Source organism: Lactuca serriola, chromosome 8 (genome assembly GCF_051521515.1).
Source record: "Lactuca serriola cultivar US96UC23 chromosome 8, Lser_US96UC23_V15, whole genome shotgun sequence".
NCBI classification, from domain to species: Eukaryota; Viridiplantae; Streptophyta; class Magnoliopsida; order Asterales; family Asteraceae; genus Lactuca; species Lactuca serriola.
This window is the reverse complement of record NC_136415.1, coordinates 244,586,991-244,598,026: the sequence shown is the minus strand read 5'-3', so window position 1 is coordinate 244,598,026 and position 11,036 is coordinate 244,586,991. Positions and strand designations below refer to the sequence as shown.

At 36.7% G+C, this 11,036-nt stretch overlaps 1 protein-coding gene across 1 annotated transcript; it reads left to right on the top strand.

The window, feature by feature from the left end:
- The first annotated feature begins 2,762 nt into the window (after positions 1 to 2,762).
- On the top strand, positions 2,763 to 3,116 carry LOC145067984 (S-protein homolog 1-like). The gene has a single exon (XM_079014994.1). It carries the CDS (start codon positions 2,763 to 2,765, stop codon positions 3,114 to 3,116), a length of 354 nt encoding a protein of 117 aa, XP_078871120.1.
- The last annotated feature ends 7,920 nt before the right edge of the window (positions 3,117 to 11,036 follow it).

The following is an 11,036-nucleotide window of genomic DNA, read 5'->3' as shown; positions in this document are numbered from 1 at the left end:
AAAAGTAATTGGTATGTCAAATTTGATTAATGAAAATAATGATGAATAATTGAAGATGGTGTAAGTTAGTTAGTTAATAATAGAAAATTGCTTTTAAAAATGGTCAATGATAAAAAGATCGATTAAGTTAATTGGTATTGGTTGATAAAATTAATGAAACCTAATATCACAAAATAAAAAAACTATACATAAAATCAAAGTCTCGTCATCATTTCAAACGGGTAGAAAAATAAATAAGCGGATATATGATTTATCTTCTTTTAAACTACAACCACCACCAACCCTATTACCACAATTATTACCAAACTCCTTAATCTTTTGCCTCTATCCCCACCCCTTAACAATAGTGCCTTCCTCACCCTCGTCATTGCCTATATCACCCAAAAACCACCACCATAATTCGAACCCCGTCTAGTAGTCACGCAATCTCTTCACTCTCACTCCTTATGTCGTTTAACATAGTGAACAACCATCTGTCACACAATCAGCCTCTCCATTTAATGAAGTATGCATTAGAACCTCCTAGCCATACAACCAACTCTATTACTGACTTTCTCCTACCCTTCATCTACGTTTATGCTGTGTTATCGAGTTATTTCCGTATTCTATTGAATATTCTCTACAATGCAACCCTATTTCATGACTACTAAAATCTACTATATTTCATGGATAGTCATTGAATATATTAGTGAATCTCTTTTTGAATGTACATCCTATCACCGCTGTAAGGAGTTCTAACCATAAATGTTTATATATTTAATTTTGCAACTTACTTCTTGAATATTTGGTTGTAAGTAAGCCTTAATCATGCTTCAAAACCCCACACACGCAATGGGAGTCGAAAATGAAACCATTAAATAGATTGGGATGGTTTTCTATGCCTTAGATTGTTGTTACATTTTTTCTTTTGATTTTTATGAGGTTTTAATAGTTTAAGATAATTCACTTCATATTCATCGTTTATTGTTGTATTTTTCGGTTTTCTAAAGATATACGTAAGATTTTAGTTGTGATTGAAAATGTTGTTTGGTACTTTGGATTTATTTTTACTTTTGTTGGTATTGAAACATTTTAAGCCTTTCAAGAGAATTCATAGCATCTGACTGATTTTTGGAAAAAGATTTAAGAGCCAACATGTTTTATTTTTGTTAAGCCACAGATGCACCTAAAAAGGTATCAGTTTGTAACATTACTTAAGAACCACCACTGGCACCATACTAAATAACTATATTGCCAATGTATTCTCCTTCTCTTCGTATATGTTTTAATGATCAAGATCCCAAGACATAAAAGTTTGGACTTCGTTTTACCCAATTTTCCCTTGATGAAGATATCCCTTTTTTACAGTTTGGTACATTTTTTCCTCATTTATCTCAGAGGTTGTTGCACCATTGAATTCGAATGCTTTAACTGCGTAAAATTGATATTTTTTATTTTTTATTTTTTAATATTGAAAGGTTAAATTACCAAATAACCTAATCTATCGGTTTCTTATTATTCAGAGGAAAGGAGATCAATGAGCAACTTCCAGTAGCAAAGAATGTCTTAATTATTACTCAAAGATGAAGCAACGTGTTACCGATCATTATGTACCTTATTACAGATCATGAGAGTATAGAAAATTAGATATTTTGCTGTGATAGAATGTTACGATATCACACTTTTATATCATGTATTTCAATGTTTCTTGTAATTGGGATACAAATTTTGACATTAAAAATTCACAAGTTTATTTTTTAATTATATTTTTAAACCTCCACTATGGAGAGCATTTGCTTCATTAATGGTTACGAAGAAACCATGTTCCTTTGTACGTTTTGTGCAGTATTGTATTTATCAAGATTCATGTTATATTTGCTTTCTTTGTTACTCTGTTAAATTTTGGTATCGGTACGTATGAGTAATATGATTTTTATGTGTCTTGAGTTTGTTCTATGTATGTCTCTATTGTGTGATTGTGTGTCTATGTGTGTGCGATTGTGATTCGACTGAATGTATTAAATGGCAATTTACTTTCATTTGTGTGACGAATATTGCATTTTACATTCATTTCTTTTTTCATAATTTATTTTAATTATTTTTCTTAAAAAACCATCTCATTTTGAATTTTAAATCCAAAAGGACTGGAAATCAAAAGTGAAGCATGCGTATTTTCTGAATTCAACAAAGATATCTCTATTTCGTGCTATTAATCGAACAAATGAAAAAACACGTAGAATTATAGTATTATACTTTTAAATGGAAGTTTACTTTAAGCGAGTTAAATTTCAAAATATTAATTAAGCGAGTTAAATTTCAAAATATTAATTAACTAGGTGTATTTTGGTCATAGTCAACCTAAAAGTATCTATTTCTTTTTATAAATAGTATAAATCGAACAAATCAAACCAAAAGTGCATTTATACTATTATACTTTTAAAGAAAGGTTATACATTAATAGTTAAATGAATATCAGCCATTTAATTAAGGGATACATTTCCAATACAAGCATATGTCGTTACTAAAACCGAATAATTATGCTATTACATTTTCGGGATGTAAATAGCAAGGAATACTATTGTAATTTAATGTATGTTTATTACACAAGATACATTGAGTTCGAGATTGTCTATATTAAGGATAGACACTCTTAGGCAAATAATCGAAATACGATAAATCTTTTCACCATGAGATTCTTGTTCTTTGTTGTTTTAATGTTATGTGTTAATTACTTTGTAAGTTCTTCAACTTCGGGTGTAGTCAACTCATGGGAGCCATATACAATGTATATCATCGATTCAGAAATTCAAAATCTAATTGTTCATGTTCATTCAAAAGATAATGATCTTGGGAACCATACGATGACTATACGTGACACGTTCCATTGGGAATTTCGTATGAATTTTGGTGAAACAACCGAATTCAGCGGGAAATTTTATTGGATGATGACTGACAATCAAGTCTACAGAGAGGTTGCGTTTCCAGTTTTCAATAATCAAATTGCTGCAGAATGTGGTAACAAATTAGTGAAGACGAATAAGTGTTTTTGGTTAGTAAAGTATGATGGTTTTTATTTGTCAAAAGGCAGCCCATCAGATGGGAGGTTAAAGTATTCATGGGGACTTGGAAATATATAAGAAAATATTCAACCTTACACGTTTTATCTTTGATACGTAGATTTTTAGTGTGATATAAACAAGTCAGCCACATATGGTTTTTGTTTTGCAGAACATAGTTTGAGTCAGGTTGAATGTTATGATATTTATGGGGACATTGAAATATGTTATTTGCTATAGTTATATAGTACTTCATTTCATCTCAGTTTTCTATTTTTTGAATACATAAAATATGTTTTTCATAACGAAGTACTAAACAATATATTGAAATAAAAGCATCTTCATACTTTAATAAGAAGTCAATGAAGAGGTTGAATATGTTGAATCAACCTAAAATCTAACCATTAACCATTGGGGACATTGTATTTTTTTTTGGTCAAATAACTAAACCATTCGATATGAACAAATTTTTTCTTTCAATTTGTCTTTAATACAATTAATTCCTTTTTTAGTCAATGAACTTTCATTTTATTCCTTTGCTAAAGTTAAATGCTAAATCTTTGTTATTTATTAACAAGTTAATTTATTTTAATAAACATTAAATATAAATTTTTGATATTAAATTATAAGTTTTTAATTAAAATACAATTTTCGGAGTTTTATATATATATATATATATATGTATATATATGTGTATATATATATATACATACATATATATATATATACATATATATATATACATATATATATATATATATATATATATATATATATATATATATATATATATATAAGTTATGATCTTGGTAATTTGAAAAAAAACCATACAAGTTATATTTGAAGTTTTGGATTTTTCTGACCATGTTTCAATGAATACTTATCCTTTTATCGTAACTTCCCTTTTCTCAGGTATTGATTTAAATAAAAGTTTATTTACTTTTAAGATCTACTCGGCCGGTTGGTTGCCCTCCTCGTCGAGTGGCAGCAGGGTGGGTTCGCATGTTTAGTGGCTTACTCGCCGAGTCCATGAAGAACTCGACAAGTAGGAGCTGGCCTACTCGTCATGTATGAAACCTCCTTGAGTATGAAACCCCCATTGTGAGCTTGGATTTGACATTAAGAGGCTTTTTATCCATGCATGCACGTAAAGTTTGCATCTTTACTTGAAATGCATGCCTTAGAAGCTTCGATCTATAATTTGGAGCCACAACATGGCTTAAAAGAGTATGTATTGCTTAAGGTGTAACAACCTGAAATTTCATATCACTTCTTGTAACTCAAATTGTAATCCAATTCGATCAACCAAACACCGTTTTCAAATCCGTTTCCGATTTCGTCGTTAAATTAAGTCATTAACATATATCGACCTAAATAGACTTAATGGGTGTCTTAATGCCATTAGGAATCATTCTAACACCCCATAGTAGTTATTGGAATAATTCTAGAATCGACCGTATCGGGTTACGACAACTTGGTCGGGCGCGACCAAAAGCCCCGCCTAACGCCGGTATCGGGTAGAATTCCGTCGTGTCCAATTCCCGAGCACTATATATGTGATTCAAAGCTTTCATTTGAATCTTTTGGCCATTTCTTCCATAAACACTTCCAACCTCTCTCCTCATCCATAATCAAAGGTCCAAAAACAAAGATTTAAGGCTCCAAATCAAAGAGGTAACGTCCCTAACTTGTTATCTAACCTCTTTAGCCTTCAAATTGATGATTAAATTGAGTTTTAGGACCTAGAACATGTGTTTACGGCCAAGGATCAAGCTTGGGCCGTAAACACATAAAAAATGGGGTTTTTAAGCTAAATAACCCTTCCAAATCATAGTTGGGACTTAGATACGACCTTAAGGCTTGCAAATTGGGACTTAAAACATTTAAAACATAAATTTTGAGGGACAAAAGAGAGTTTATGGCCAAGGCTTGTTCTTGGGCCGTAAACTCCTCAAACATGGGGATTTAACACTTCAAAACATGTCAAAATGCCTTGTAACTCAACCAATAGCTTTGTGGTAAATCCTAGATCCATCTAAAAATAGTTTAGGGGTTTGTAACATATCAAAATGCCTCATATAAGAATTTACGGCATAGGCACATACCCTTTGGCCGTAAACTCATAAATCTATGTCAAATGATGCCTCTAATTCACCCCAAAGGCTTGGAAAAATTTCTAGAATCACATGTGATTGTTTTAAGTGTCAAAAGTTGATTATTTATGAGCATAGGAGAGTTTACGGCCATAGAACATGCTTCTAGGCCGTAAACTCCTAAAATGATGTTATATGGTGCCCAAAATTGATACCAAACCTTGGAAAATTAATTAGAATCACATGTGATTGCTCCATGTGCCTCAAATCAATTTTTCTTCACCCTAGGAGAGTTTACGGCCGTAAACTCCAAGTTTACAGCCGTGACCTCCCTTTTAAGTGGTATTAATTCATTCAAATTGTTCCAAGGCATTTTAGTAAGTCATTCCAACAATCCCCAAGTCCAAACGAGTCAATAAACCCTCAAAATCACACCCAAATGAGTTTACGGCCGTAAACTCATGTATGTGGGTGTTATTTGGCCGTAAACTCCCTAATATGTTTACTGTTGGGGAGTAAACTCAATTCCTAAGTCCCTAGTGCCATTATATGTCCGAAGATGTCACCCGGGTCACTCTAAACGCTCGTTTTGAGGTGTTTAACCTCGTTGGACTGTAATGTCCCATATAATTAGTGAATGTATCCCTAATTAAATATATATGGACATTATTTCATTTTACATAGGTACATCGCGAGTAATCAAGCCCCGAACCAACGTCTAGTATCCGAAACCGTCGCATTTCCGAGTCTGTGAGTTCATACCCCTACCCTTTTTCACTGTTTTTCACTGTTTTCAGGGGGGAACACAAGCAAAGTACAAGGGTTTCTTGTACTCAAAAACTTGTTTTCATGTGTGTATTTCAGGTTTTATATGCTTTTAACACTGATTTATACAACTGATATCCATTCGAACATGCAGATCACGTGAACATTTATTTGTGAAATGGGTTTTATAAGCTGTTATGTTTTATATATTTCACAAATGGTTTTCCATATTTTATCAGTTAAAAGCATGACATTAAACACATGAACAATATCACTTGTACACTGTTTGTCCTCGGTAACACTCCATAGAGATACGCGAGTGGAGGATTATCATATTATTACTAGTAAATTTGTTATTCCTGTATGATTGGAGACACGTCCTCGGCGAACACTCCACAGAGATACGCGAGTGGAGGACTACACCCATAAACAGAATCTCTGGGATTTAAAAAGCATCACTTGAGTGTATAGATCTATAGGGGGCTGACTACCCCACACCTAGCTGCTAGCTACAGCCGAACCGAAATGGTTCAAGGGTGACGAAAGTCATAAGGTTGTGGACTACTTATTGCCACAGGTTCAGTCTTTAGTATGGTTATGGAACTCGCAATTAGGATAACAGATATTTACTTATAGTAATAATGAATAACTTTATACATCTTTTACATTGATAACCAACATTCAGGAAAGTATGGGACTTTCCTGGGAAACCTTGTACATAACTAGGTCTAACAGAATACATCTTTACTATGAAAACCAACATTCAGGAAAGCATGGGGCCTTCCTGGGGAACATATACCTAACTAGAAAAGTGTAACAAAACAGATAACATTACATCTTTTACAAATGATAACTCACAATCAGGAAAGTATGGGACTTTCCTGGGGTTACATTGGAATTCAAACATAACAGTTTAACAAATCGAATAATCAAACTATACATTTTTCACATGAGTAAACGTGTTTTCAGTGTACAAATCTACTAAACTTTGTAATCGTGAAACAACAATCAACTTTTAAGAAAATGTGGGATTTTCTTGGCGTGTGTTACATTTTCAGAAATAGAAAGGATACATGATCATTTTCACAAAACAAAAACCGCTTATGAACTCACCAGCGTTATGCTGATTTTCAAAACCGCTTGTGTTCTCAGGTCAACGTTAGAACAGGTACCGAAGATCCTTTTTGCTCGAAGTCGGAGTGCTCAGAAGACCCATTTCATTTTGTTCATATATATATATATATATATATATATATATATATATATATTATGTAACACAACTGTACAACTCTACTTTTGAAAACAATTGTAAAACTTTTATATGTAATGTAATGGTTGTTCTACTTTACTTACTATGTACATTGGATTTGATACTCAATGTGGAGTCAACCCCGTAAATGTTTCCGCCTTCGGTTTTCAGGGTGTGACAGATTGGTACCAGAGCTCTTGTTTATAGTGAATAAAGTATACCAAACCTTACATGGTATAAAACTATAAACACTAAAGGGCCTAAGTGCTCTGACATAAAAGTATCTTCAAACTATAAGTATTTTCAAAAAGTATATAAGTATACCGAGCCGTCGAGATCCGTAACTATAAGTAGAACAAAAGATAAGTAAATGGATGTTGTGTACAACAGTTAAACCTGGGCAGTTATGTAGTCGTGTCTAGGATGAATATAGTCTGCCCAACTATATTTATTCGAGACACGGCCAACATGTGCTCGGGAGTGACTGTGGTATGCGGCATGCCTAAAACTTACCTTAATACCACAAACATCGAGCCAATGTCGTAACGAATCATGAAATACTATGGGAGTATTTCTCGAATCAATCCATTGTAGAAATCCTCGTTCACGTATAGATCCTCGATCATTCCATTAGCAATAGTTTACTTGCTTCGATAATTCTTTCCTGTTTTATCGCTTATTTGGAATTAATATCTGTCAAATCTCTCGATTCAATTCAGAGGACTTATCATCCTCTCTTTCTTGATCTTATTAGATCAAGATGCCTCCCAGAAAGAGACCCAGCTCAAAGACCAACAACCCTCCGCCACCACCTCCTCCTGAAATTGATCTCGTGTTATTCCAGACAGCTGTTACCGCCGCGGTGGCAGCTGCCATGTCCCAATTGAACACCGGTAGTTCTGGTGGTTTAGGAGGTGGTACTCAAGATCAAGAAGGCAATCAGGGACACCGAAAGGAGGGTTCCTACAAGGATTTCATGAATGCAAAACCAACCTCCTTTGATGGCACTGGAGGTGTCATTTCCCTATCCCGATGGTTCGAGAAAATCGAATCCATCTTTGAAATCTGTGCTTGTGCTGAGTCTGATAAGGTCAATTTTGCAGCCTGTACATTTAGTAATAAAGCCTTGACTTGGTGGAATGGCCGAGTCAAATCCTTGACCCTACCCGTAGCCAATGCCATGGGCTGGAAGGCCATGAAAGAACTCCTCCTTGCTGAATATTGTCCCCATGGTGAAATGCAGAAACTAGAGCATGAGCTCTGGAACCTGAAGATGAAAGGTTCCGACATTGCTGCATACACTTCCTGATTCGATGATCTTGCCCTTCTCTGTCCTGGTTTGGTCACTCCTGAAAGCAAAAAGATCAACAGGTTTATTTGGGGGCTAACCAACCCAACAAAAGGTCATGTCTTAGCTGCTCGCCCGGATACATATGCTAGTGCTAAGACTTTAGCCCAAGCCATAGTTGATCACAGTGATGATGTCGAGGAAGCCACCACTGCCCCTGAGTCGACTAAAAGCAGTGTTGAGAAAAGAAAATTCTGGAAGAAGAAGCAGGGTCAATCTTCCCAAGGATCCTCCAAAAGACAGCAAACAGTAGCAGTCCATGCTGCTACTACCCCCGTTGATGTTGCTTCTGTTGTGGGATCCATAGCTCCAACTCCTACCAACCGGTATGCTGGTAATCTTCCCCTATGTGACAAGTGCAAGTATCATCACAACCCTGGCCCCTATCGAGAACTTTCCTGTACCAATTGTGGTAAGAAGGGGCACACAGTCCGATTTTGCAAAGCTCCGGCCCAATCTGCCAATCAATCTTCAGGAGCAGGCGTTGGTCAAGCCTGCTACAACTGTGGTGAGGCTGGGCACTTTAAATGAAACTGCCCCAAATAGTCTACAACTGATAACACCGGAAGGGTCCTCGCCATGGGACAGGAGGAAGCGGTCGCCGATCCCACTGGTGTCTCGGGTACGTTCCTTCTTGACAACTCATATGCTAATATTCTTTTTGATTCGGGTGCTGAGAAGAGCTTTATTAATCATGCATTCAAACATAACCTAAAACATAATTCCCAACCTTTAACCAAAATATTTACTGTCGAGATGGCTAACGGAGAGAAGGAAAGCGCTAGCGAGGTGTTTGTAGGTTGTACCCTTACCCTGAATGACCATTCGTTTCCTATCGATCTTATATAGGTATCCATAAAGAGCTTTGATGTCATTGTTGGCATAGATTGGTTGAGTCCCAATCATTCGGATATCCTTTGTTTCGAAAAAGCCATCCGTCTCAACCTTCCTTCGGGTCAAAATCTAGTAATCTATGGTGATAAACTCAGTTCCAACCTTCGTATCATTTCCTGCATCAAAGCTCAGAAACTCCTGCGAAAGGAGTGTATTGCATTCTTGGCCCATGTAATCAATGAGAAGCAGGAAGTTAGAGACCTCGCGAGCATCCCCGAAGTCTGTAACTTTCCTGATGTGTTTCCCGAAGAGCTTCCAGGAATCCCTCCCGAGCGTCAGGTCGAGTTCCGTATTGACCTAATTCCTAGAGCTACTCCCATAGCGAAGTCTCCGTATCGCTAAGCTCCAGCAGAGATGCAGGAGTTATCTAGTCAACTCAATGAGTTGCTCAGTAAAGGATTCATTAGACCGAGTTCCTCACCCTGGGGAGCTCCGGTTTTGTTTGTCAAGAAGAAAGATGGATCCTTTCGTATGTGTATCGATTATCGCGAGTTGAACAAGTTGACTGTCAAAAACCGATATCCTCTTCCGCGGATAGATGACCTCTTCGATCAACTCCAGGGAGCTAGTTACTTCTCCAAGATAGACCTTCGATCAGGGTACCATCAGCTACGAGTTCATGAAAGTGATGTATCCAAAACAGCTTTCAGGACTCGATATGGACACTACGAGTTTGTAGTGATGCCCTTTGGCCTAACCAATGCACCAGCGGTGTTCATGGACCTGATGAACCGGGTGTGTCGTCCATATCTAGACAAGTTTGTCATTGTGTTCATTGATGACATACTTGTCTACTCCAAAAGTGAAGAAGATCACAAACAATACTTCAGGTTAGTGTTGGAGACCCTGTGATCCGAGAAGTTGTACGCGAAATTTTCCAAATGCGAGTTCTGGATTCGGAAGGTAACTTTCCTCGGTCATGTGGTAAGCGAGGAGGGTATTCATGTAGATCCTTCCAAGATAAAGGCGATAGAGAATTGGTCAGCACCGATGACACCCACAGAAATCCGGCAATTCTTGGGTCTAGCTGGCTACTATCGGAGATTTATTCAAAACTTTTCCAGAATCACCAAACCTCTAACCACTCTAACACAGAAAGGTGTACCATTTTGTTGGAGTGATAAGCAAGAAACTGCATTCCAGACGCTGAAGAAAGCTTTGTGCAGCGCGCCCGTTCTGTCCCTACCCGAAGGGACAGAGGACTTCGTTGTCTACTGCGATACGTCTAATCAAGGCTTAAGCTATGTGCTTATGCAAAGGGGAAAAGTAATTGCTTATGCCTCTAGACAGTTGAAAGCACACGAGGTCAACTATACAACGCACGACTTGGAATTAGGAGTCGTAGTCTTCGCATTGAAGATTTGGAGACACTACCTTTACGGAACCAAGTGCACGATCTTTACCGATCACAAGAGCTTGCAACACATCTTTGACCAGAAAGACTTAAACATGAGACAAAGGTGATGGGTAGAACTACTCAGTGATTATGAGTGTGAAATCCTTTACCATCCCGGCAAGGCCAATGTGGTAGCAGATGCCCTTAGCCGAAAGGAGAGTACATGCCGTAAAGTGAAGAACCAGAAGATGATCATCCATTCCAACCTACCTATGCAAATCCGAGAAGCCCAATTAGAAGCCCTCAAACCCGAGAA